At 41.2% G+C, this 27,117-nt stretch overlaps 1 protein-coding gene across 1 annotated transcript in view; it reads left to right on the plus strand.

Annotated features, from left to right (window-relative positions):
- The window catches only part of plagl2 (pleiomorphic adenoma gene-like 2), a 37,056-nt gene extending 10,170 nt beyond the window's left edge, over window positions 1-26,886 (plus strand). The window contains exons 2-4 of the mRNA XM_029506917.1: window positions 20,646-20,772; window positions 20,882-21,374; window positions 22,375-26,886. Of these exons, the coding sequence (XP_029362777.1) occupies window positions 21,040-21,374; window positions 22,375-23,860 (1,821 nt within the window). The 5' untranslated portion in view covers window positions 20,646-20,772; window positions 20,882-21,039 and the 3' untranslated portion in view covers window positions 23,861-26,886. The remainder of the gene's footprint in view (window positions 1-20,645; window positions 20,773-20,881; window positions 21,375-22,374) is intronic.
- The last annotated feature ends 231 nt before the right edge of the window (window positions 26,887-27,117 follow it).

The following is a 27,117-nucleotide window of genomic DNA, read 5'->3' on the forward strand; positions in this document are numbered from 1 at the left end:
GCGCTAGGAGATGAATGTGTTGCCATGGTTGCTCTGCAGGGATAACAAAACAATTTATTATTTAAAATAATTGCTGTTCTTACTTTGAGTCAGTGAAATTATTTTCCTGCAGTGTCTCTTTACAAATTTATGTTCATTGCAGCCAAAATGAGTCAGAATGATGAACACAAAATCTTTTGGCAGAAGCTCCTCGGGATGACGCTCAGTCTTTGTGTCTCCAACCTTTCAGTTTTGATGGCATAAAGTCACAGCTGAATATGAATTAGTGGTTAGTAAGTAATCATTTCAATATCAAGCTTGGGGAGGGTTTGGACCCTCTTTGACACCATAGTCTGTGAAAGTTGTCATTCATCCAGGCCATGGTTATTAGGATTAAGCATAATATGAGTCGCGTCATACTCCATAAGCCCACCCACCGGAGGGGAAAACAATCTGCAGCACAATCTAAAATACACTGTCCAGTAGTTATCTTAAAACATTATTTCAACATGTCAGATGATTATTTTAACACCCTAGCTGTATCAGAGAAAAACTCACATCTGTGGGTCTTTCTCATTGTCCCTTCTGTTTGCCTTCATTTTCATGGAGAAATGATCCATGATCCATGATCCATGATCCATAGCTGGAGGTGACAAATCGATATTTCCAACTACCTGATGGAGTCCCTGGTAAGATCATTTAACCTGATAGTGATAAAAAGCTAGGCTACATCCACAATACTACATCATCATTTTAGAATAGCTTTTAATAACCCAAACGTTTCAAATCTGCCCCACTTTATGGGGTTACGGGGTAAAAACCTGATTGGTAACAGAAGCGGTGTTTGTTTGACAGACAGGACTTCATGCAGCCCGCATCGTGTTTCTCATTCTCACTGTTTCTTCACCAGGTCAGGTTTTTTTCTGGCCGGCTCGCTCTTCTTACCTTGGTGTGATACAAATTAAGCTGTAAATAAAAATATATTGAGGCTTACAATAAATATGGCAACTTCTGATCAACCCATATCAATTTCAGGCTTAAAAACACAACTTTCGGATAAACCACGCCCATTTCTTGGTTAAGTCCCGCCCCTTCCGAGAACAAATACGGATACAGATAATGTAGATGGTTGAACAGATAGTGATGTACTCGTTCATCCCTAATTGTTATTCAGCCGAGTGCAACTGGATTGGACCTAACCCTATCTGTGAAGACATTTAGCCTTTCATTCAAGAGACATCCGTTTGTGTCTTCTGATGAAGTTAAGCTGACGTTAAGTGAATTGCTCACCTGTGATGGTGGTGTGATGTGGCAACACATAGCAGCAACCCAAAGACAACAACATCTCATGTTACTTATCATATTAATGACCTATTCCATAGTTAAATCAATGAGAGTAGCAATTATTTCCAAAATGAGCACAAAATGAGTTAACATCTTCTCCCCACGTCTGCATGGGTTTCCTTCAGGTACTCCGGTTTCCTCCCACCGTCCAAATACATCATGTTTGGGTTAACTGGCGACTCAAAATTCTCCGTAGGTCTGAGTGTGTGTCAGTGGTTGTTGGTCTCTGTGTCTGTGTGTTGGCGCTGTGATGGACTGGTGACCTGTCCAGGGTGACCCCGCCCTCACCTAGAGTGAACTGGGACTGGCTCCAGCACCCCTAAGATGATTGAATGGATGAATATCCTGTTATAACAGCTGAAAACGAATGATTAGATTCTTATGCATGCTAAATGTTGCAGTTCAGGCCTGGACCACACGAACACAGTTCAAATCAACTCAGGAACTGCATCTCTCTCTCTTTTTCTTGTTGTCAGTGCCACTTACATACACCCGGTGACGAGACAAAGCAAAATAAAGCAAAACAAACACACAAACAAAACAAATAAACTTAGGCAAACTAAAAACAGCACAATGTCAAACCTAAACAAAAATAAAAATTGAAATTGTTTAAAAGAAGCAAACAGAAGAAAACAGAAATATAAACCAAAATAAAAACAAAAAAAAAGCAAAAGCAAAACTGCATGCAGAACCTGGCATTTGTTATTCTTCAGCACTTACCTTGATCGGAAGAGGTGTGACTTGTTGAAGAAAATACGGGTATGAATATACTACAGTGAAAGGAATAAACTTTTTAACATAATGAAAAGGAAACTTAATAATTCACCACAATTGTTTTTCATTCTGTTTAGGTTCTGTTATAAATGTTGATAAATGCATAAAAAAAAAACTCTCCTGAATGTCCTGATATCTGATTTTAACTGTTGTGATGAGTCATTAAGGGTTGATGTTAAACTGAAGCCACTTCCCTTATTTTGTCTTTCACTCTATCCCTCTTCACCTGTTGGCTTCACCCTCAACAGCATATTTCCACATCTCCCCACTTATTATTTCCTTCAAGTGTACTCGTCTATGTCATTCTCCTCTCGGAGCTTTGAATTTTCTCCCCTTTCCTCACTCTCACTCTCTGTGTGTGTTTTTTTTTTTTTTTTTTTTAAACTCCCCCCCCAGTCCTCGGGCATCCACTTACCAAATTTAACCCCTCACCCACCCGCATGCATTCCACCAGCTTCATAAACACACACATGCTACTAAACATGTAATGGTACTCAGAGGGACTCCCTCCTCTCTCCTCACATCTTTCCATCTATTCTCTCCACCTCTTTCTGTCTTTCTCTCTCCGTTTTCCGCTCAAAATCTTGGTGAACAACAAGTAGGAAAAATGAAAGTGGGGTGACAACTGTGAGTCTTCTTTCTGCGTCCCCTCCAGGGCCAGTGTGAAGTTTTCAGTTTGATTGAAGGCCTCTTTTCTGTGGTGTGCGGTGTGAAAGCTGTCCTAATTGAATGATAAAGTGCCCCGAGATGGAGTCCAGTGAATAGCCAACAATGGCCAGCCTGTGTGTGGTAGAGGGATTTTGGTTCACATCCAGCCTCTGCCTCTCTACTCCGAGAGGGGGCCTATTATAACACTCTCTGCTGGACTCGGTCATGTGACGCTGCCTCGCTCCCTGTTACTCATCCCCCCCATCTCCTCTCCTGCCCCCCCTGTTTGTCCCTCCCCCCTTTCCCTCTCTTTTAACTCCCCTGCTCCAATGCGGCCCGGCCAATCCAGGCACATCATCTGCCTCCTCTTCACTCAGCCGGTTTGGTTGGATGCTCTCATTTTACCAGCAAGTGACATTTTTAGCAGTAGCTATATGTGTGTGTGTGTGTGTGTGCGCGCGCATGAAGTCACAGCGCTCTGTGAGCCCATCCACTGCTACCAGGACACCAGGGTGACATTGGGAGACAAAACCTGTGAGAAAATTTTAGAGAGTCACAGTCAAATTTCTAATCTGTGGATCTCTTCAGGCTGTGACCTGTTAAAAAGATTAAATGTTTTCATGGAACCCAGAGTTACCACTTGTGAACATAACTTGTGAGCAGTGGTGAACCGTGGACCAAGACCCTGGGCCTTCAATAGGGCCACATGTAGCAATAAAAGATTAAACATAGCGATACAAATAATAGCCAGAGCCCTGTGACATCGATGTTCAGCATATTAATAGGTTATTTGCCCAAAATGGTTTCACAACAGACAAAGGTTATTCTGGAAAAACAGGCATTCAAAGCTGGCTATCATGACATCATTTCATTACAAAAACTAAATGAAACAAGCAAATCACATATTCACTTACCTCGCATATTTGTTTAGCTGGACTGAAAGTAAAATGTCAAGAATAATCTTTAGCTACTGTTCAACAACTAAAGATGGCTCCAATGCTGATCCAATGTTTTTTGTGTTTGTTTCAGCTTGCTTGACTCATTTATGTTCCAAATATTCCTAAATATTCGTGAATACGCGGAAGATGTTGTGATATGGACATGAAGTATGATTGGCTAAGACACCTGTCAAACTCAAATTCATGCCCACGTTGACTTGAGTTACACGGGCCTTCGTTATAGCCACCAAAGGTCCAGCAGAAGGAATTGCTGATTTAATAACCTGCCCAGATACCATTTGAAGAAAAATTGTGATTGGTCTGTTTCTTGTTCTATTATATTAATCCATTGTTTCCCAAGAAATATTAGTCCAAGTATATAACAATGATCAAGAAATTATTACTGACTGAATAAAAAATAATTGAAAATGTAAATTAAATATATGTAGCATCAATAGTACAAAAATACCTTGAAGGCCCAGAGGGTTCCCCTCTGCTTATGAGTATATATTTTTACATTTTTCACAATCTGAGAAATTTTAGTACAAAATGTCAGAGAATAATTACCTTTTAATTGTGTTTCTGCTTGTTTACGAAAGTACTGTGCAGAAACTTTTGGCCAGTGAAACGAAGGATGCATTGATCTTATTTGTGACTTTGAAGATGTTTCACTTGAGAGGTGCCGCATAAAGTAAAGAGAGCAGACACCTGGTGCATCTGAGCCAATCGACTGCAACTACATCTCAGAGGCAGAAGGGAGTAGGGTTGCACATTCAATTGAAATGTGGTTGAGATCACAATAGGGCTATGTTCAACATTGAAACACCTGTAACTGGGAAACAAAAAGGAAAAACAGAAGCTCAAGAATTTTAGATAAAGGGTGTTTTTGTACACTGTTCACACCATAAGCAATATGGTTCTAAAACGGTTCCCCCCCTTTGGATTATATTCTTCAGATGTGAAAGAATACAAAAGTCACATTATCATTTTTAGTCTCTATTTCTCTGAAAATTAAAGGCAATGCAAAATACAATCATTCCAAAATTGTAGCATCTGTCAACATGAGTCCAATTATTTTTGCAACTTCTGGTTCCGACTGCTTCCTCTTCACTTTATACTTTACAGTCCAGCAGCAAATACACTTTTAGAGTTTATCTTTGCTCATTTTCCAAACATGAACAATACATCCCAGTGTCACATCTTCTTTAACCTCATTTTAAAGTAGTCATATGCCTTACTCTGTTAACTTCTGACACCTTAGACTTGTCATGGGATCCCTGGAGGACACCCTATCCTGATGTGAAAGTGTTAGCTGGCTCAGTGTTTCAGTGCAACTCTGAATTTAGTTTTACAAAAAATGGAACTGCATAGCAGAACATAAATCGTCTGATGAAGTCAATTACTATCTTCATATCTGTCAGTCAGTCAGATCTGGTTTGACATTCGGCGTGAAGATGGCTGCTTGATCTCCCTTCAATCTCAGCTAGATGGCAGCATGGCTACCAAGAACCCAAATCAATACTTCTACTGATCCCTCATTGGTCCATCCATCTGATATTAGGAGCAAACTGGTGTGCAGGAGAAGACTGGCTCACAGGCAGGGAGAGGTGGTGGCCAGCCTGATGGGCAATCTGTTAACTATTTTACCCTCCATCTGAAACCTAAACCTTTCTTCTTAGTGAAAGACAGAGCTTCTCAGTGCTCCCCACACCCCCACACACACTAACACACACTCACAGGCCTCTGTAGTGTTAGAGAGGTAGTGAGGTGGAAGACCACCCTCTGGCATCCCAGTCATTTCAGTGAAGGAGAAGCAAAGTGCTGTGTTAAAATGTGGAAATGAAAACCTGTGTACCCAGAGATGCTGCTGTACTGCTCAACTGAACCAAAAAAGCTGCGATTGTCTAATAGCATCAAACTCAGTACTTTTGATTCAGCTACATGACGTTGTCCACCTCAGTGTTTGTAACTTTTATTTCCAAATCAAGTCAAATCAAATGTATTCATACAGTGCCAAATCATAGCAGAGTTATTTTAAGACACTTCACTTTGTAGAGCAGATCTTTGCCAAACACTTGTCTTTAAGCTTTTAAAGTGTCCACAGCTACAGCCTGCAGCATGCTAGCAGCTCAGAGATTGTTCTTAGGTGGAACCAGGATGGGTTACCATTGTCAGGTGGCTGCTGTGGAAATCTGGGTGCTGCACATCGAGTACAGCTCGATTTCTTATTGCGGTAATTGTGCCATTTGTGGTGTTTCTATCCACGTCGCAAAGAATTGATGATCACTATATTTATTGTGTTTTGTTGTACTTGTAGTGTGTGTCCTGTTCCTGCTGATGTCAGCAGTGACATCATCAGTAGATGACAACCGGCCTGACTGTTGTGGAGCTACCCCTGTGTTTTTCTCCTTCAAATCGTTGTGCTTAAGGCTGATCTTTGTCTCACTTTGAACCACTCTACATGTAAAAACCTGCTGCTTTGTGGACAGACTTCGTGCTGCTGTGCCTTGCGTCTTAAGGTCTCAGAGAGGTTTAAACCATCAGGCTATTTCTTTTATGTGATATTATTGACAACTGTCAGCTTTATCTTTCAAGCTAAGAGTTGACACCAAAGGCTCAATGTCATGTACTGCCAAATAAAACGCAAACATGCTACAAACTATAATACAAGGAATCATCTGAACTCCACAGTTGATTTGAAAGTTTTTATTAACAGATAGAGAACCGGCATCTGCCACTTCACTGAGAAACACAGTGTTCTTCTTCTCTTCTGTTAGCTAACTCAAGGTCAAAGAGTTAATAACTTATACAATATAATAAACAGGAAGAGGAAATACAGGCTCCAACAATTATATTGATATATAAGGTGAATTGGCCCATTATATCTACATGACTATCTAAAGCAACCAGTCAATTCACCAGACCTATTGATATTATTTATATGACTGAGAGACTGTCAGTGTCTTTTATGCAGAAATGTGTTGTGGGGCTTCTTTTCTTTGTCATATATTGAATTTAACTCAGGAAACTACATAATAGGACACATTTTCACCATTATCTGACAGAAATGAAGAAAAAAAAATGTACAGAATAATCAGGAGTAGTTAGTAGGTGTGATAGACGCTTGTGCAGTTACTTCACCGACGAGCAACTCTGATCAGGTACCTCAGGGTAAGAGAGTCTCACTCACTGCAGATCAGACTAAGGCGAAGTCTCTGCATTTTTGAAAAGAAACATAAAAAGCTGAACCTGCTGATTTTTGCCTCAAAAAATGTCCTTCTGGTCTTTTGTACTGAAACACCCACACGTGTGTGAGCAGTTGCTGTTTTGAACATCTGTGCTGTTTGCCCTTCTCTGTCCTCTCTGTTCCTGTCAGCTGGTGTCTTTCTCCTCTCTTTTCACCTCCTTGTTTTGTTGTCATCTACTCTCTCTTCCTCTGCGTGAGTCTCCCCTTCCCTCTCTCCTTTGCTTGTCACACGGCTGTCATCTGCTGAAGGTGCCTGCGGCCTCTGATCCCCAGAACGTGATCAAGTTTCAAAAAAATCTGAGGAATGCGAGCTGCCCACTACCCATTTTTCAAGGCCCTGTTTATGCAAGAATGTTATTTTTACAAGTCTTTACCTTTAACCACAGCTACCCCTCACCCCCTTGCACACACTACTTTTCTCCGTTTTCCCTTCCATAATCCTGAACACATCCTCTAGAAATACACTTGGAGATTAAGCAAAGGAGGAGCTCTCTTGTGTTTTCTGTGTGTGTCGCGGGTGGGGGGGTGGGGGTCTTTAGCAAACAAGAAACCAAACAGAGAAAAAATGAGCAGCAGAACGAGAGTGAAAGAAAAAGTGTGGAAAAGGCTGCAGGGGTCTATGAAACCTGTAGATTTCTCTAAACAAAAGGCAGCTGAACAATGCCTGTTGTTTTAAGCTGAGCTGACATTGCCAAACTTAGAGATTGTTTGTTGCTGACCCCATCTGAAACACAGAGAGCCGGTGGCAGCCCAGGCAAACAAAAGTGTCGGAGTCCCGGCAGCTGCATGGACCAGCTCAGACCGCAGGATGTGTTGTGGGTGTTGTGTAAAAGTGTGTGTGTATCGTTCTCATAGATACATGTTGTTGAGCAGGGTAGAGTTGAACATGATAATAACCCCATTACACAACCAACCTCAAAAATAGATAAGAAATAATAATAAAAAAAATCTGCATAAATCAGTGCTACAATTAACACTGAACAGGGGCTGGAGGAGATAAAATTCTGACCAATCAATTAAATAATAAAAATAACTAATTAGAAATCTAAATCTAACTAACTCCAGTTTGTCCGTCCATCGGCATCTTTGAGAACAGAAGAACTCATATTTAGCGTAGAAAGTGGAGCTGAGGAGCAGTGAGGAGTTGATCAGACCTGCTCAGTACTCCTAACCTTAATGCTTCCCTGTCCAGCAAAGCACTGTGTTTATCTATGTATCAAGCTCCCTACATTATAGCCTGTTTCATGGTCTATTTTCCTGTACATGGGACCATCATTTAAAAAATGAAGATCATAGCGTATTGAAGACTTGGGACTGGGATCATAAACCCATTAGAAAATGCTTCCTAATTTACTAAGTTACAGGCAGTTTCACATAGATTACAACCAGTGGAGCCATCCCCGGATGGTCATTCGATAGAACGAAGTATTAACTTTTCAGACTAAGTGTGTGTTCACCTTTAATGAATTAATGAGCGACACTTAAAGTGAAAGTGGTTTCTTTAAAGTGAAACAAAGCAAGAGGAAGTTACGTTTCATTCATAATTTATTTAACATGAACTCGAAAGCATTCTCATCGCGATTCTCCTCATCTTGACAAACTGCAGAAAATACATGCTGTCTTCATCATCATTTAGTCAGAACAGTCAGAAAGCATTTGGTTAGCATGTATCAGATTGTATAGCAGCTGAAAAGACACGAGAGTTCCCTGAGGAGGAGATGGAGACCAAGCACAGAGCTACAAGAGAAGGAACTTTAGGCATCAGGTGACACACAATAAATGATAAATGATAATATATGGTCTGTTACATGTCAGCCATCTAATCTTAGGTGATGACATCATATCTTGGTTATCATCTAAAGATAAAGATTATTGTGCAATAGAATTTATGTCTCACTTTCTCTACATGTTGTTATCAGATTAGGGACTGAGTATAATGTATTTAGCTCAGTATGTATCGTTTAGTTATGTGTTGTTTATAGACGGCCGGAGGTCGCTAAAGTGTGCATGATTGCGGTGTCTGTGAAAGCTGTGCTCTTTAAACGTGATGGGAGAGAGAAAAAGAAAGAGACTGAGAGCGGGAGAAGCGGAGGGTGATTGGCGCGATGCCCACTGGCACTGTGCCCACATCTCCGGCTGCTGTGAAGCTCCGTGTCACGGTAAGGACTCTCTGCCAGAAGGGCTTTCCCCAGAATCAGCCTCTGCTTACACAGACGCACACACACGCAGTCATGGTGCCCATGTGTGTGGTGTCAACATTTTTATAAACCTTTCCCAAGCAAATAGTGATTCCTGTGCTAATGACCAGTTTGCTTAAACATGCCCCACATCATAAAAACCATTGCTTATTGTTGTGATTATGCTAAGAGCCTATTTTTTTTTATCACTTTTATTTAAATAGTTCACATCGAGATTTTACTGCTTGAAATCATTTCACTGCTATGTATTACATAAAACGACAATTTTGCACATGGACTGCAATAAATGAACAATTAATTAAAGCATATCAAAATCCCCAAATGGCCTAATATTCAAATCACAGGAACTGAAGTTAGTTTGATACAGGTATATATATATATATATATATATATATATATATATACATGAAGCATTACCCAAAAATCACATGGTCTGATACATATGAACTAGCTCATTAAATAATATGTGACCTCACTGACCCCAGTCACCCAGCACTATTCGTCTTTGGACAATATGGACCTCTTTCCCATGAGTTAAGTCAGTTTTTGTTTCTGTGTGTGTTGTGTGTCCACTCACGCTCAGTTTGAAGTTTCTCAGGAATAAGAATGGTACTTCAGAGTTTCACATTTGGATGTTGTATGTTAAGACTAAGCTTAGCATGTCTAGTCACAGACTTGATTTTGAAATCTCTGGAATTTCAGATAATAATATAAGATTTTGTATGGAAACACATATGCTCACACACACGCATACACAAGACCCAAAGCCAGTGTGTCAGTGATGTTGGCGGTTTGTGAGAGAGTAGTTAAATAGCGAGTGAGGAAAGGAACAGAGAGAAAGAGAGAGTGAGAGAGCAACTCCCTGTCGGTCTTTGTTTGTGGAGCCAGTTAATTTTCTAATTAGTTTCCACCAAACCCCAAAAGTTGTTAAAGGAATAACGTGTGCTCCCCAGATGTCTCTGTCCCAGACTCGGAGAGATAGTGACTGATGATAATAAAGCCAGTCATGGCTGTTGTAATGATGATGATCATCATACCTTTTTCCCCATTCTGCTAACATGACATTGGACTTTGATGTGGTTCATGTTTGGAGAAGATGTTCCACAGCGTGTGCCAGCTTTTACACACACATCTACACATGGGAAGGGTTGAAACTCAACTGCTTATTTTGATAGCTGTCTTCCAAACGCGTGCCGTCTGTGATGACCACAGCAGGGGTGTAAAAGTGGGAAATAGCAAGAGAAGAGAGGGCAAGATGAGGCTCCTAACAAGTACAGGATGATTTTGGAATGTTTGAAATGGCAAAAGGGGAAAAAGAAGAAGAGGAGGAGTTAGAAAAGGAAGGAGTATAAATATATATATATATATGTGTGTGTGTGTGTGTGTGTCTATTTTGGTTTAATTATTAACAGCAGCAATTAACGGGACTGGAGGCGATTTGCCCTTTCCTTGAAAATTGGAATTCTTCCTACTTTTCTAAAACTACAGAGGCAACGCAAATTTCTCAATTTTTTTTCTGTCCATGTCAATGACTAACTTACTGACTGATTGAGAGTGATAGAGTTGAAATATCTAGTTTTTCTAGTGATCAACTGAATGTTGTATGGCTCAACCTCCAGTTGAGAATGTTTATACAAAATTCATTGAGAAGAAGTGTTTCTATTACAGTTCTAACCAGTTTACAGCTGCGGTGTTGGATTTACAGATGTCAACTACATCATCTGCTTTTGCACGCGCTTGTGTAAGTCTGGCCTTCATTCTCACTAACAGACACATTCCCAGTGTCAAATAGGCAGAGTGCACTCAGTGTCATCCCCCAAAACCTGACTGACCCTAAACTCAACACAAATTAGAAAATTACACACAAATATACGAGTAAAGCAACAACAAATATCACTTGTTTATGAGTCTAATGCGCTTGTAGTGTTACTTGATCTGCTGCTTTCATCCTGTGGGTTTTTATGCCATGTAATAGAAGCATTTGTGTGTCGAAAACTTTGCAAGATCGACTGTTGACACTACGGCAGATGCCTTTGGCTACACTATCAATGAGTTCCTGTGTTGTGCAGCAGATGGATGACTAATGCTTATTGGTCGTGACTGTAAAATCTCAGTAGGCTTACACGGGTTTGTTTTGGAGATATAAGTATGTTTTGCTAGACAGGCCTGAAGCGTAATGTGGATGTTTGTCTCCTTGATTCTTGAGATTTCTTGAGTTGTGGGACTTGTGCTGAGCAATCTACAGAGCTCAAAGTCTCACACTATGCTTTACCCTTCCATACTGAAATTTTTGTTGAATAACATTTCTAGGTAAGACTTGTATAATCATTATAACTTGTGTTTTTTATGTATAAATGTTATTTTATTACTCATGTCATGCTTAGCCCAACCTTTAGACAACAAAAACATGACTGCAGCAGTGAAACACTTTCTAACTGTTGACACTTGTGTTTGAGAAGTGCCTGGTCGTTTGAAGATGTGTTTTGGTCTGCCTGGATCTCTGGCTATTTGCTTTGTGGTTTGAGAGGCGTACATTCAAACTGTCTGTGGCTCAAGCCAATCTGATTGTACCATTTGTTGCATGGCTATCTTCAATGAAACACTGTGAGAGCAACAGAAACGTTCCATGCTGATTTTTCTGTTTGGTCCAGAACCTGCAAGAAAATGTTTTCACTTTCTTTCTTTTCTTTTTTTCTTTTCGTTTTTTTTTTTTTTTGCCAAAAAAGGACACGGTCATGTCCAAAATGACCCACTTAATTGTCAGCTATATAGACCAGCACTATGTTGCTGTCTGAATGTATCATACTCCATGGTGGACTCATAGTATCCCACACTGCGTTATAAAAAGTCTAGGATGTAGATAATGGGGCTTCAAAGGGAAATCAATGTTAAAGTGTCTCAAAGATGGATTCTATCTAATGACCATCAGGGCAAGAGTCCGCTGGCTATAAAAAGAAGACAGATTATTCTGAAATCCATCCTAGCCTGCCTCTATTTTAAAATCTTGATCAATACACGATGTTTATTTATTGTCAGACTGTACCACACATGGTGAGCTGTCACAAAAATCTTCATTGTGACAGATAAATTACAAACTGGTGGGCAGCATGGTAGCATGGCTTGTTAGTGATGTTACTAAGTAATTAGTTATGTTAGCAGCATAGTCAGTTAGCATTGTTTCCTCACGGCACTCCTCTCTTTTAATATTTACCAGATGCTTTCTGACTTTTCTGACTGCAATATTGAGTGGAACGTCCAGCATTCCTTCACTTTCTGGGGCGTATCTGTGTGCAGTTTGCATTTTCTCTTCTTGTGGAAACTGCGTCAGTTTCCTTCCACCATCCAAAGACATCATGTTTGGGTTAATTGATGACTCTAAATTGCCCTTAGGTCTGAGTGTGAGTGCTTGTTAGTCTCTGTCGCTATGTGATCGCCCAGCTAAAGACCGACGACCTGTCTAGGGTTTACTCCGCCCTCGCCTGGAACGTTGGCGATGGGATAGGCTCCAGCCACCACCGTGACCCTCATGATGAGGAATAGAAGATGAGTGACAGTGAGGGGCTTCATGGTCCCAAATAAATGAGCGTCCTACTGGAGAAAGTGCCAGGGAGCTGGCATCCATGTGCAGTTGATGATCACTCACCAAGCAGTGTGGACCATGAGGCGACGTGCTTCTTTACTTCTGGCGTACAGAAATAACTGGCCTAAATCTTCCCCAAAGCTGCTTGATTGTCCTGCACTAGTTCTAGCTCACACACGGAAAGTCTCTGCAGCAGTTTCTAAGGCAAATGTTGGGCCAGGAGTTTGCCTATGTTAACTAAGAAATTCCCCACTTCGCCTGCAGGTGTTGAGATGGAAAAAAACATCTGATTAGCTGGCTGTAAGTGAGTCATTTTCACATTTAATCAGAAAAAATGTTGATTCAAATGGATGTGTTTACGTCCCATAAACACAGTAAAAACATTGACCTTTTTTTTTTTTTTTTTTTTAGTAGCACGATGAAGTCGGGAGAAGCAGGCAATGAAGTTGTGAAGATGGTCCTTGGTGACAGTTAGATGAGCCCTGCCTTCTTCCCCCACAGCCAGACCACAGCCTGGGCTATATTTATGTTTAGCCAGGACACCAGTGCAGCACCGCTGGTTTCATGGCCACTGTGGTTGGGACCAACTGTCAGAATAGGTGAGGGTTTGGCAGGGCTGAACTAAATTCTGGCTGGCGGGTGGGGGCTGAAGACTCTTCCTCTCTCCCTCCTCCCACTCACCCCATGCGTTGAGCTTCACCATGGGTCAGAATATACAAGCAGGAGAGGAACTGAAACCTGGGGAGGAGCAGGGGAGGTGGGAGGAAGGATGGATTGAGAGAGGGAGGGAACTCACTTGACAAACATACAGGGTTTGAGCTGCACTCAAATCTGTGGCTTTTTCCAAAAAAATTTATTTGCATTGTGCCTTATTTTTTTTACTTCAAACTTTTATTTGCCTTGTGGGCTTTGCAGTGTGGTGAGCTTTCTCAGCCACCGCACATGACCGAAATAGCCATAAATTATCGATGGAAATATAGTTAAAAGGAATATTGTAATTTATCAACTAAACTGAATAAAACTGTGACACAAACAGCATTAAAATTGTAATTGTGGACTCAACAATGTACTTTTGCTCCTCTGTTAATGCCCCATCTGAAGGACTAATAAAGGATGAAATTTCATCTAATCTCATTTTAGCTGTTTTATGAGCTTGTGTTGAAATAGCTGATTTTTGCCCTTTCTCTTGACAGTTTGGCATAATTTGCAGTCAGATCTACTTTTTTAACTGTTGCTTATCTTATCTACCCTACTACCAAAACTTTTATAGGAAATCCAAATCCAGCTCTATGATTGGATGTTATCTATAAAATGGATGTTATCAAAATAATATATTGTTTGTTTCAGTCACAATAGGTGGGTTAATCTCTGGCTATAAGAACATAAAAAAATATATATATATATTTTATCCTTCTACACTGCAGCATGCATGGTAAATAGACTAAAATAGACACTGCCTTGCAGATGTGCTTCTTTTACTTACTAACCTGTGTCATTTCATGTGGTTTCATGTCACTCATGAGTCTGTTGTTTTCAGATGCTTTTCATGTCTTGGGCGGTGTTTTATGTTTTTGGGGTTTGAGGTGTTCATAACTGAGGGACCTTTCTGAGACTATTTGAAAGACAACAAAAGTTTTTTTAATTGAATTGTATTGAAGTTGGCAGCACACAAGCGTAGTGGTTAGCGTGGTTGCCCCACATAAGAAGGTTGTTGGTTCGGTTACTGGGCCTGGGGCCTTTCTTACGCCTTTTCTCCCACAGTCCAAAGACATCATGTTTGGGTTGATTGGTGACTCTAAAGTGTCCGTAGGTCTGAGTGTGAGTGTGAGTGGTTGTTGGTCTCTGTCTCTGTGTGTTGGCCCTGTGATGGACTGGCGACCTGTCCAGGGTGACCCCACCCTCACCCAGTGTGAGCTGGGATTGGCTCCAGCAGCCCCCGCAACCTGGAGACAGATAAGCGGTAGAGGATGAATGAATTGAAGATAGAGATGGCAAAATCGCAAACCCATGTGTGACATCATGCTGGGTTTGTACTTGTTGTTATCTGATCTTTGTCACTAAATGACAAACAAGTCATAAGAAAGTAATAGGTAAAAAAAATAATTGGTGGACAATAGCACTAAAAATTAAATGTGTTAATTTCCAATCAAAATGAATTTTTTCCTTGCTTCATTATTTCTTTTGTGAGTTGAGTATTTCATATCGTCTGTACTTTCTGTCAGTTTCCATATTGATTCAACATTCCTACAAAATGTAATTATAAGATGAGTTCAAGTGATCTCAGAAACCTTTTTGAACTCAGAAGTGAGTCCGTGCTGCCTTCTGCCTCCATCTGCCCCAGCTTTTAGTTCTGGTCAATGTGTTTAGTAAAGCATGGCATGCCCCTCCTCCCCACACCCACCACGCTCGCTCTCTCTCCCTTTCTGTCTGTCCATCTCTCCTTCTTTCTCCCCCTCTCGCTCTCTGGAGTCACTTGACTGGTGCAAAGACCCCTGACTCCACCACGGCAATGACTCCTCTTTTCCCTCCCTTTTAGACTCTTCCCTTTATCCCTCTGTTTTATGCTTTGCTCCTTCTTCTTTGGTCAGCCGCTAAGGTTGCAAAGAAAAAAAGTCACCCAGGTTTCATCTTAAGTATTATTCCTTTATTATTTATTATTATGTTTTCCTTCTCTTGTAACTAGGATTGTTGTAACTAGGATTACATTTAATTTTCATGAAAGTCTACAACAACGAGACGCATTAAATCAGAGTTGAACAGAATTGTGTGTGTACAAAAACATGGATACAAGATTTTTATATAAAAAACTTAAATGGCACCTTAAAACAATCTTCAAGCAACCTACAACCTTTGGAATAACATTACACGCATGTATAACAAATTAATTTGCACCTGTCTTTTTGCTTTTTAACATCATGCGTAATGACATGGTTACTTTTTAGATCCTATTGCAAATGCAGAGCAGGGCTATAAAAGCTTTTGGTAAGTTTACTTTAGACGCTAATGAAACGGTACACGCCATTTCTTGTGTCATCAATAATAATTTTCTGTGTTTTAGTTTAAATGTTTGTGCGACGTTTCCCTCCCTTGAGTGCTTCACCCCCTCCCTGTGACCGTGGCTGTTGTCACCTGAGCTCCGTATGATGAACTCACATTCTATATTTAGTTTGTTCATATAGTTAAGTTTGGAATCTTTTGTAGCTGCAGTGCGCTGCCATGTGGATCATGGTCTTGCAGAAACTAACAGCCCACTATGCTTTGGTCAGCTTTGGCCCAGCATTGTGCCGTCAGCAGTATGAAGAAATGTGACACTGTGAAAAACAATACATGAAAAAATAAAAACCCCAAACAAACAAACAAAAAATAACTTCCCACTTGTTGCTGTGTGTGGCTGGTGCAGGCACTGAAGGGGTTAATACCAGTCACTCAGCATGCGGGAGCCTGCAGCAGGCAGGCAATGCAGAGGCTGACCTCTGACCCCTCAGGAAAGGAATGTGGAAGCTCTTTCATCCAGGACAGAAACCAAAGACACCCGGGCGGTTGGAAAAGTGGCGGTTCAATTCTGCTTTCAGCATTTTTGATTAGGGGAAGTAAGCAGAGATTCCATGTGACTGTGCTGTGGAGTGTGTGTCGGAGCGGCATCTGCCATTTTGGAGCAAAGTTTTATGGTGCAGCAGTGTTTATTACTTTGTGATCACAGCAATGAGGGTGAAGTGTGATTATTGTTTGGAAATGGCTGCAGTTGTGCTGTTTGTGCTGGTGGAGTCGTGTGGTAATGAGGAGGCGCTCCGTGCTCTGACCTAGAGCTTACTCACTGTATCATTTCTTTGTTTCTATGTAGCAGACAAAAAGACATTACTTCCTGATCACCCTCATCATCGGCTCTTATTTTGATAAATCAGTTCAGTTCATCAAACGCAGTCATTTTGTGAAATTTCTTTTAGGTTCCCAGGGTGTTTGCTTCTTTTTCTCAGAAAAATACAAAGCTAAATAACTTTGTATTGTAAACTAAATAGTTTATTGTAATTTTGGCAAACTGGTATCGTCTCGCTTTTTATTTTAATTTAAAGTTAAGGCTGAAAATTTTAAATGAATTAAAAATCAATAATAGACTGATGGTTTCAGCTCTGCAGACAGCTATAATCAGAACATCTCAGCAGCTAGTTAATGAGACTGTGTCACACAAGGTCCACAGTTCCATCTCTGGGGTCACAGTGTAGATACTTAGTAATGTAAGTGGACACTGTTTGGTTAGAAAAACATTGTGTTGATGCAAAATATTGTTTGCATCAACACAATGTTGTAATGTTTCACATTTACAAAACCAAATGAAACAACTCGCTGAGTTAACCTGTAGAGTAAAAGAATGGAGGAGATGATACAAACACTAGAAATAGGCTTTGATCCTGAAATACAAAAGTTTATTTTTTAAACAGCTTTAAGAGAGTCTTTTCTTTTTTCTTGGACATCACATGTGGACTAATGGCTAAGGTGTCTGTTTCATCTCTATTTATCACAACATTGTAAAGACTGGCAGGATCAGACATGACCAACGGTATAGGTGATGGATGTAATCAACACATTGTTTATGTATTGTCAGTTACATTTTAAAAATAAAAGAAGATTAATCTCATCACTAAGAGCTCTGATTCCAAGTGATTAGGACTTCATAGAAATGTACCTTAGTCAGAAGTAGTGTAACTGTCTTTTGTGTGTAGTGGGTCAAAGTCCTAAGAGCCTCAAACCTGCAGTTTATGTAATAACCATCAAATGCAGCGCCACTGGTGGTCAAAATGTCCTACTATATTGAACTCTATGTGAAAATGGTCTTTTATGGCCAGTTTATGGCCAAGTTTTCTTCAGTGCAACACGCAAAAATTTTAAGTCAAGGAAAATAGACCATAATGCATACATTAGGGTGTGGCTACTGTGTGATGTGTGTGCATCACACAGACACTTGGAAGCGTAGAGTTCAGAGCAGGTCAAATCCAGCCCTCACCTCTCTTTATCTCCACCTTCCTCTCCAAATACAGTCTTTTGGTTCCAAAAAAGAACAAGATGGCTGACGGTCAATCTACAAACTAGAGGCTTCAAAACAGCAGCTCATAAAACCAATGGGTGTTGTCATGATGGGTTGAACTTGGTTCAGATGCTTAAAAAAACACTTATGCAAATATAAAATAAATGAAATAATATACTTAAGATAGATATATACAGAAGGATGCTTGAGGTTTGTTACTGTTCATATCAGGTGCCAAATAATACTTAGATGTTCATGAATACCAACACAACAATTTGAAGTGATGTTATTAGTCTGTTATTTTAGTTTTTACAACCTGTTGAATCAGAGCTGAATAATTATTTGTATATATTTACCACAATCTGAGCTGAGCTCAAATTCTGTCTCTTATATACAATCTGCAGCTGAGGCAGAGTCAGTGTGGGTGTGGTTAATGCCTCGAGATGAAGATAGAGACGATTAACGGACATATATCATGTGCTTGAAGGTAGGAGATAATATTCACAGGACGTAGATTGATGGTGGTTTCCACAACTGTCTAGGACTATTCAGAGTCCTGTTTCATCCAAGAGAAAATGCCGGTTAATTACTCAGAGAGATTTATACCTTCACATTCTGGTTTATCAGACATCAGGAAAACAACAGGAGGAACTTGTCCAAGTGTGTCTTTTTCTCTGGTTTCTCTTCTTCTTTGCAGAAGGAGACAAGAGCTTTTACTGTTTACACGGGTGGCCAGGAAGCACTGTTGTCACAGATAGACTTTAAGTGTTTGTGTTGCTTCTGTGGGAGCAGTTTTAGTACCTGGAGGAGTACAACGATAAGTCTTTGTAGCTGCAGGGGGGGAGCGCAAATGGGAGGACTTTCAGCTGCTCAGTTTCATTGGTTGATTGCTCGAGAATGAGGAAATCACAGTACTGTGAACTTTGACATAATGGCACAAAAAAGGTTGTTTGATTGATTCATGTATTTATTGTATTCAAAGTGTATTTTGAAAGAAGCATACTGCACTTAAGCTGCACAGTATACCAAAAACAAAAGTTGCAGTGTTGTGTGTACGTAGGGTGATAGGGATTTGGTCAGGCGTAGCTAAAGTTATCTTTCATGGCATCTTCTTTGTGTTCAAGCTCTATTTGGTTTATTTCTGTAACTTGACTGTGTTGGTTCTTTTCATTGTACTGTATGTGCCTGTCTGTGTGCATGCCTTTGTGAGTTTGTTTGAACATGCCAGCTTGGGGGTTGGGAGGGTGTTTGTGTGTGCGTGCGTGTGTGTGTGTGTGAACGCGATGTTGCATTCGGTGTGACCAGAACTCTGTGTGTTGTATGTGCCGTTGTGCACAGAGAAGAGAGGCAGGGGCAACACTGCATGGTTCAGGCCAGGAATGTGCGATGTGGGTAGGCTGTACAATAGAGCCGGGCTCCCTGAGGGTGGTCAATGGGACGGGTGTCACCCCCTGCACCCTCCCTGCTGGGTGATGACCACCGCACAACGCTACAGCTGTCAGGTCCTCTTAACCACCACTGTAAATACACATACATTATGAGAACAAAGACACGTATGCACATACATGTAGATGCTAAGATATACATGGAACACAGTCACGCATGTGATGAAGTATAGAGGAAATGACATGGCCACACACACGCACACACACACACACAGCTATGCTCATTTCTTAGCCACGCTCACCAACATGTGTTGGGTGTTTGCACCTACAGTATTCCTACAAAGGCATGTAAAAATTACAAGCATCTGCAAAAACAATCATAGCAGATTCCTGCATATTTGCTGTCTCTCTTAACTCATTGACGTCTCTCACAGAAAGGATTATAAATACATGTGGAATGCGTATGTACGTGTAGACTGTGTGTGTGTGTGTGTGTGTGTGTATTCTCTTAGTCAGATACTCCCATGCTTTTACAGTGCTCAAATCACGTGACTGATGATTGGAGCACAGCTGACATTGTGATCACTGTTGTGTCCGCTCAACCTTGGACTTGGCTGGTGTGTTAGCTGGCAGGGGTCACAGGGGTCACTGAGGGTAAATAAGGGAATGGAGGGATGACAGGGAGAGTGAGTTCAGCCATACTCTCAGAAACACTGTTTCAAATCGCTGATGGTTTATTGTGACAAGCAACTGTTGTTCTCTAACTTTGGTGCAGTTTTCAGCCATTATGTACCCTTTTGTTCGTTACTGACAATTTCTGCTGTCGTCATTCATTGGCGTTCATTGAATTGATTGGGCCAGGTAGATCTGATTGTTGGAAGCACGAGTTTGTGGCATAACACTGCTCATCTCTGTCCGTTGGTTCCCTGAGGGTTGTGGCTGTTTCTCTGTTTTCCCAAGGATTGCAGGAGCCTTATCCAGTTTCATAACAAGTACATACAAGCACACACACATACACACAAAGCTTACTTTGTGTGCAACACTATCATCTGAAGAGACTCCCGATGAGTCTGTGTAATTACATTCAGTCTTCACATCCAGTTTAGAAATAAGGGTATTGTGCTGTGACTATGGTGGAGAATCATCATTTACAGAACATTATCCTGCTGATCCCCTGAAGTTCCTATTATGTCTATCAGACTTGGTGTTCAGCACCCCCTTGTGAGCTCAGATGAAACAAGCTTTTCAGGTGGAATTTACAAGTGACATGGTTAATCTGGGGTTAGCTAATTTTGCCAATAGTTTGTTGTGTGTGTCACACTAGGTGAGATAATTTCAGAGTATGCCAGTCTGCAAATCTGCAGCTTAATTTGTGACTGTAATTTTCCCAGAGTTTTGTGAACTTGAATGGTTGTTGCCCTTACCCGGCATTAGCAGGGATTGGTCATAACCCTCCAGCAGCCTTTGAATGATAAGTTGCATGGATAATGGATGAATGAATGATCATTTGCTGCCATGTTTGTTCTTTGTAGGACAGTAAAGATGCACAGCAGTATTTCCCACTCACCGCCAACCATAGCTGTTGGGACTGGGTGAGGAGCAGAGACCACGAGAGCAAGGAGGAGTGACTGAAGCAGAGGGAGAGGCAGAAAGTGCAAGGTAAAAGACATGTAAGATTTTAAATTAGGTTTAAGAAAAAACAATTAAATTGTGCCACAAATTTGACCAGAATTGGTGTCTAAAGTATATATCATCTATCTCATCACAGATTTTTGCATACCTTGACTGCTGGATCATTGGCCCTTCCTGTGTACTTACCATTGCCTTCTCTTTTGGCAACCCTTCACTGTGCAACCTCCAACGTTGAGCCTGCAAGGCAGGGGAGCCACAAGTGAGTTTTCATGGCAGCGGCACTCTAGGGCTGCCATGGCAGCTGCTGCCGCTGATGCCTCACACCGTATTACCGCACTGACGACGGAGGAAGAGGGACGACGGACTGCCGCCAAACTGTTTGGGAGCACTCCCCCGCTGCCAAGGGCAGAGAGAGAGAGAGAGAGAGAGAGGGGGAAAGAGAGAGAGAAGGAGGAGGAAGGAGGAGAGTTAGGGAGAGCAAGCAGGAACGAGTGTTTGGTGTGTGGGGCTCTGTTCGCCTCACAGGAGAAACTGCGGGTCCACGCCTTGAGTCACACAGGAGAGAAACCCTTCCACTGTTCGCAGCCACACTGTCCCAAGGCCTTCAGCTCCAAATACAAACTGTTCAGGTATCAATAATAGTTCACATCCTTTCAAAATAAGTCTGATGTAAGGCTTCTTTACTTTTCCAGAAAACCTCAATAATAAGGCACAATATACATAGTTGCTTTTGTTTCAAAAAAGACATAACTGAACACATGACAATATGAACAATAGATCGCATGAGTACTTTCACATGAAGAGGTTTATTTGCTTTAACATTCCCACAGACACTCTTCACCAGATTCCGTAGCTTTCTTTAGTTTTATCGGAGGATCCGGGTTACTGAATGAAGAAGTTTCCATGTGGTATTTGATTACAAAGCAGATTTAACTTTTATGTTAATATTTTAAGTATCGCAAGTGCTACGTCCAGCCAATCACAGCCTGTACTCAGCAAGCCACTCACAGATGATGCTCAAGTCCTCTCTTCTGATTTGTTAATCGAAGTCCAGAGAGAAGCCTGAGACAGGCAATATGAAACTGCACTGAGAGGATTTTTGGTTCTTAAAAAATGAAATATACCTTTTATTGAAAGTATCAGCTTTCAATAAAACGCTAGATGAGGATAATACAGGACATTCCAGCTCAGTGCTCAGTAACTGTTCCAATTCCCACTCTGCCCTCATTGGAATCACTTTCTATTGCAGCAAACAGCTGTTTTATACCTCCCATGCTGCTCCAAACAGCAGACAGATTAAAATGCCAAATATGTTTAAGTAGCAGTTTGCTAATATTTATGCCAAATATAAACTTTTTCCTGTTATACTGGTTTTTAGACCAGTGTAAGTGAAAGTGTCAAATGCATGAGCATATGTGGATGTTTGGAATCTGGTGAATCATGGGAAGTGGTACCAGAATCCATTTTGGGCCCTGAACCCAAAAAACCACTGTGACTCATTTTTGTATATGGACAGAAAGAATTAATGTCTCCCTTTAAGATGCAGTTGACTGGTAGAAGAGTAACAACTATTTCAATAGGGTAAGAAATTATTTTATTCACAGTCCAGTTCTGTCTGTTCCTTTGCAGGCATATGGCCACACACTCTCCACAGAAGACCCATCAGTGCTCATTCTGTGAGAAAATGTTCCACCGCAAAGACCACCTGAAAAATCACCTGCAGACCCATGATCCCAACAAGGAGGCCTTCAAGTGTGAGGAATGTGGTAAGCACTACAACACCAAGCTGGGATATAAGCGCCATGTGGCCATGCACTCTGCCACGGCAGGGGATCTCACCTGTAAAGTGTGCATGCAGAGCTATGAGAGCACACCTGTCCTCTTGGAGCACCTCAAGAGTCACTCTGGGAAGTCTTCAGGTGGCACCAAGGAGAAAAAGCACCCGTGTGACCATTGTGACCGTCGTTTCTACACACGGAAGGATGTGCGACGACATATGGTTGTTCACACGGGCCGAAAGGACTTCTTGTGCCAGTACTGCGCACAGCGCTTTGGCAGAAAGGACCATCTAACACGCCACGTAAAGAAGAGCCACTCACAGGAGCTGCTGAAGATCAAGGCGGAGCCTCCAGATATGTTAGGTCTCTTAGCCTCCAGATCGCCACCTTGTTCTGTGAAGGAGGAACTCAGCCCCATGATGTGCGGCATGGCTCCCAACAAAGACCCCATGATGGGCAAACCATTCCCCAGTGGTGCCCCTTTTCCAATGGGCATGTACAACCCCCACCATCTCCAGGCAATGTCTAATACTGGGGTGGGTCACCCACACCCGTCCCTGATGCCCAGTTCTCTGTCTGCCGCTATGGGCATGGGATGTCACATGGAATCACCTGGATCTCTTCACCCACACTCCCATCACCATCACCATCATCACCACCATCACCACCATCACCATTCCCCTCCACTGCCCCCTCACCACCAGCCTCCTGCTCCCCAGCAGCAGCACCAGCCCCAGCCAGCCCCCAAATACCAGCTGGGATCTACCTCATACCTGCTGGACAAGCCTTTGAAAGTGGAGATGGAGAGCTTCCTCATGGATCTGCAGAGTGGCTTGCCTGGCCCAGTCCCCTCTGCAGAGCCCCACGCTGCTGCCTCCCCCCCCAAGGACGGACTGGAGCCCACCTCGGGGCTGACAGATGATCTTTGTGGGGATCCCCTCCTGTCCAAGAGCCCTGCGGTGATCGCTGAGTCTCTGTGTGCTGCTAACATGGACTTCTCCCATCTACTAGGGTTCCTGCCCCTCAACCTGCCCTCCTACAGTGCCCCCATGAGCACAGGAGGGCTGGTTATGGGCTACACCTCATCCACAACCTCTTCCTCTTCTTCTTCCTCTTCTTCCTCATCTCTGCACGCTGCCGAGCCTCACGCTGCAGCAGTCGCTGCGGCAGCAGCTGCTGTCGCCACGACACCTCTTACCTCTTTGCAACCGCAACCTCAGGAGCAGCAGAGCTCCAGTGGGGGTCTGGGGCTCGGATCCCTGCACCCGCTCCCCCCAGTGTTCAGCTCGAGCCTTAGTACTACCACACTGCCTCGCTTCCATCAGGCCTTCCAGTGACAGGGCTGGCCCTGGGTTCAGGCCTGCCCAGACAAGATGGCCGCGACACCAGCATCAGCTCAGCATGGATGTTTCAGGCTCTGGGTTGTTAGAGAGCTTGATCAAAGAAGTTAGCGAATTAGGATAAATAAACACTTAGAAGCCTTAAATGAAAGCGCACAATAGCTTTTGATTGAGCCGTAAAAGGAATTTAAAGCCCCTTTGAGCTAAAAAGGAAAAGATGAGAAAAGAAGTTGAAGCAGCTTTTATTTGGACTTTTTGCCTATCCTATAGTTATAACAATGTATTAACCCTTTTGTTAAATTTCCATTTAATTCCCTTTTATTCCCGTTCCATCCCCTATTTAGTAGTCTAGAGGGCAGAATCAGTAGGCCAAAAGGCATGGTACTGCATACTTTCTAATGTAATAACTTAAAAAAGAAAAAAATAATTTTTAGTGAAATTGTCTGTCTTGTTGTGACCCAGAAAAAAATATAGTTTGAAGTGGCAGTTTTTTTTACTAATTTTTTTTTCTTTTCCAAATGGAAGAACATGGTAGAATATGTCTCATCTTGAGTTGTGAACAACCCTTTATAGTAACCTGAATTTTGTCTGGAGAGGAGAGAGATCCTTAAATCTAATGTCCTCCTCTTAAACAGCAAGGCGAGAGCTACGAAAGAAACCCTGCCTTAAAAAAAGTGCTCTTCAAATCTGAAAAAAAGTCCCTATTATTTTGTTTTAACAATAACTGGTTTGCTCCTAGAGTAAGGTCAGTTTTAACAAAAATAGGAAAATAGCTCACTAATAAATAAATAATAAAAAACAAATACCTATAAATAAAAACAGAGACCTATGGTACCTCTGTTTGCTGCCAAACGTAATTACCAGTCATGCACATGGCCACACGTTATTTTTAAAGAAACAAAAGAAATGTGAAAGTGCTTGAGTTGGTGAAAAATTATGTAATACCATGCTGGCTGTTTTTGTCTTCCCACTTTTCCTCAAGAGAAGCACTTTTTTTGTAGCAGAAGGCACTTCACCTATAGGAATCTCCTTCCTCCTTCCATGTGACTTTTAGAGGCTGTCACTGCCTGAAACAGAAAGAACCACTTGATTTCTTTTTGTGGAGAGTCTCCTATTCCTTCTCACAGTTAATCTTTAAAAGCTCCCATGAAGTTCCATGACAACGTACAGCAGCCGTTAACCAGACTGCCCAACATAGGCTCTATTTTTGGAATATAATCCAGACGCAACTTTACGTATCATCATGGTAAAGGTGAACCCTGACATGTGAAAGACAAAAAAACAAGCAAACAAAAACAAAAAAAAAAAAACAAAAAAAAAACAAGAGTTACAGTGACAGATGAGAAAAATGTGTTCAAGAATGTTATTGCAGTGTACGAAATATCTCAAAAAAGAATATTATAATTGCTTTTATCTCAGTAAAATGTATCTAGGTAGATGTATTAAAACTAAGTGGTGATGTTTTTGATGTCTTGCAGGTTTACATTTGTGTGTATCTTGCATTTTTTTTTTATCAAACAAATGGATGAAGTATTAGCTTTTTCCCTTAAGCTTTCTGTGTCATATCCAATCTCTACCTTTATATGTACTTGAGTTAGTGTAGTAGAATCAGAACTGTGGAGGGGAAATATCTATAGAAGGCTGTTAATGGCCTAATAATCATGTAGGATTTGAACTAGATAGATTGTGTCATAGGGATGCTGACATGGATGGCCAATTGATGGGGTATGTACAGTGACCCCTGCAGTGAAACCCCAGCCGATACGTTGGAGTTTCAAGCCTTTCTAACCGTTCACCAACAGCCTATAAAAACCTGAGCCCAAAGTTAACCTAAGCCTCAAAGTGAAATAGGTGCTTTTTATCTAATGTTCTGTCTGTGGCATGACCAGCGTACTCAAAACTTTGCATGGGGCTGAGCTCCTGCATTGCGCATCTGCAATAGTTTTTATCTGTTCATCTACACCTTTAGCACAACGTTGTGCCACAAGTGAGCACAGCCCGCCGTGAAATGTTGCGTAGACACAAACAAAGATAAGAAAAAAAACAGGAAAAACACAGCACAAGAAAAACGAAAAATAAAATCCACATTGCTGCTTTTAGCTACGGTTGCTGATGGATGTCAACTGTAGACCACTAGAACATTTCATTATTTTCTTTTTCTTTTTTTTTTTTTTTTTTTGTTTTTGCAAGTTGGACAGTGAGCTGAAAACATGCACAAACAGAACCAACAAAGTGTTCATCACCCCCCAACCCCATCCACCTGACTCACCTGTACTCCCCCTCTCCCTCCTCTATCAGCTGCTTTTGTAGAGTCAAAGTAAAAGGGTCTGAAAATATGACGATACCTGGAAGAATGCAGTCTTTGAATTCCCGGGCTTTGACATTCAAAGCGCAGGGGGACGTGACTGACTGCATGGCTTGGGGGTGTCATTTCTTGTCATATATTTGTTTTGTTTGTTGTCATATGATATATTATTTTTTTTCTGTTTGTATTAAACAGGACCTCTATAAACAACACAACACATCACCTCATTTTTATTTGTTTTATTTTTCTTACCAAAACCTGGGGAGAAGAAACTACATTTTTGCACAATTGCTTATTTCAAAATGTAAACCAATTTTTTTAAAATACACTGTTGGCTATAAATCTCCCGATGACAAGCAGCTCTTGGTCTCTGTGTGTAATACAGGTGAAGGGAGGAGCAGTTGAAAGTTCTGATTCAGCAATCACTGAAAAGATTTCCTACAGTCTGACTGTTTAATCACAACTTCATAGCTAAAATCATAGATATTATATTCTGAGTTCTGAACTAAATCCAAACCTATTTTACATGTATTATACTCCCCCCTCGAAGGTCATTATTATGATGATGACTGTTGTAAAATGATCAAACTTTTCATTGATCCTAAAGAAATTAGCTTTTGGCACCTTTCTGACATATGAAAAAAAAAAAAAAGAAATTAAAATTTGATTTTTATTTTAAACTTAAGAAAGTAGTTTTTAGGAAAAATCCTCTTGGCTTGAGCCAGATTTGTAGCAATCAAATTGAGCATTTATATTTTTATAACAAATATTCATTTCCTTTAAAAAAAAAAGTTAAGAAAAAGCTTTTGGCATGTATTAAGTTTGTCCTCCCTGGGTTTCTGTGAGCTAATCTGAATTCTAGCACTTTCAACCTTTAAAAAAAGAGTATTTTTTTTTCTTTAAAAAATTTCAGCTTGTTATGTTCATGTGTTTTTAATTTTGTATTGAT

Source organism: Echeneis naucrates, chromosome 7, assembly GCF_900963305.1.
Source record: "Echeneis naucrates chromosome 7, fEcheNa1.1, whole genome shotgun sequence".
In the NCBI taxonomy this organism is placed as follows: domain Eukaryota; kingdom Metazoa; phylum Chordata; class Actinopteri; order Carangiformes; family Echeneidae; genus Echeneis; species Echeneis naucrates.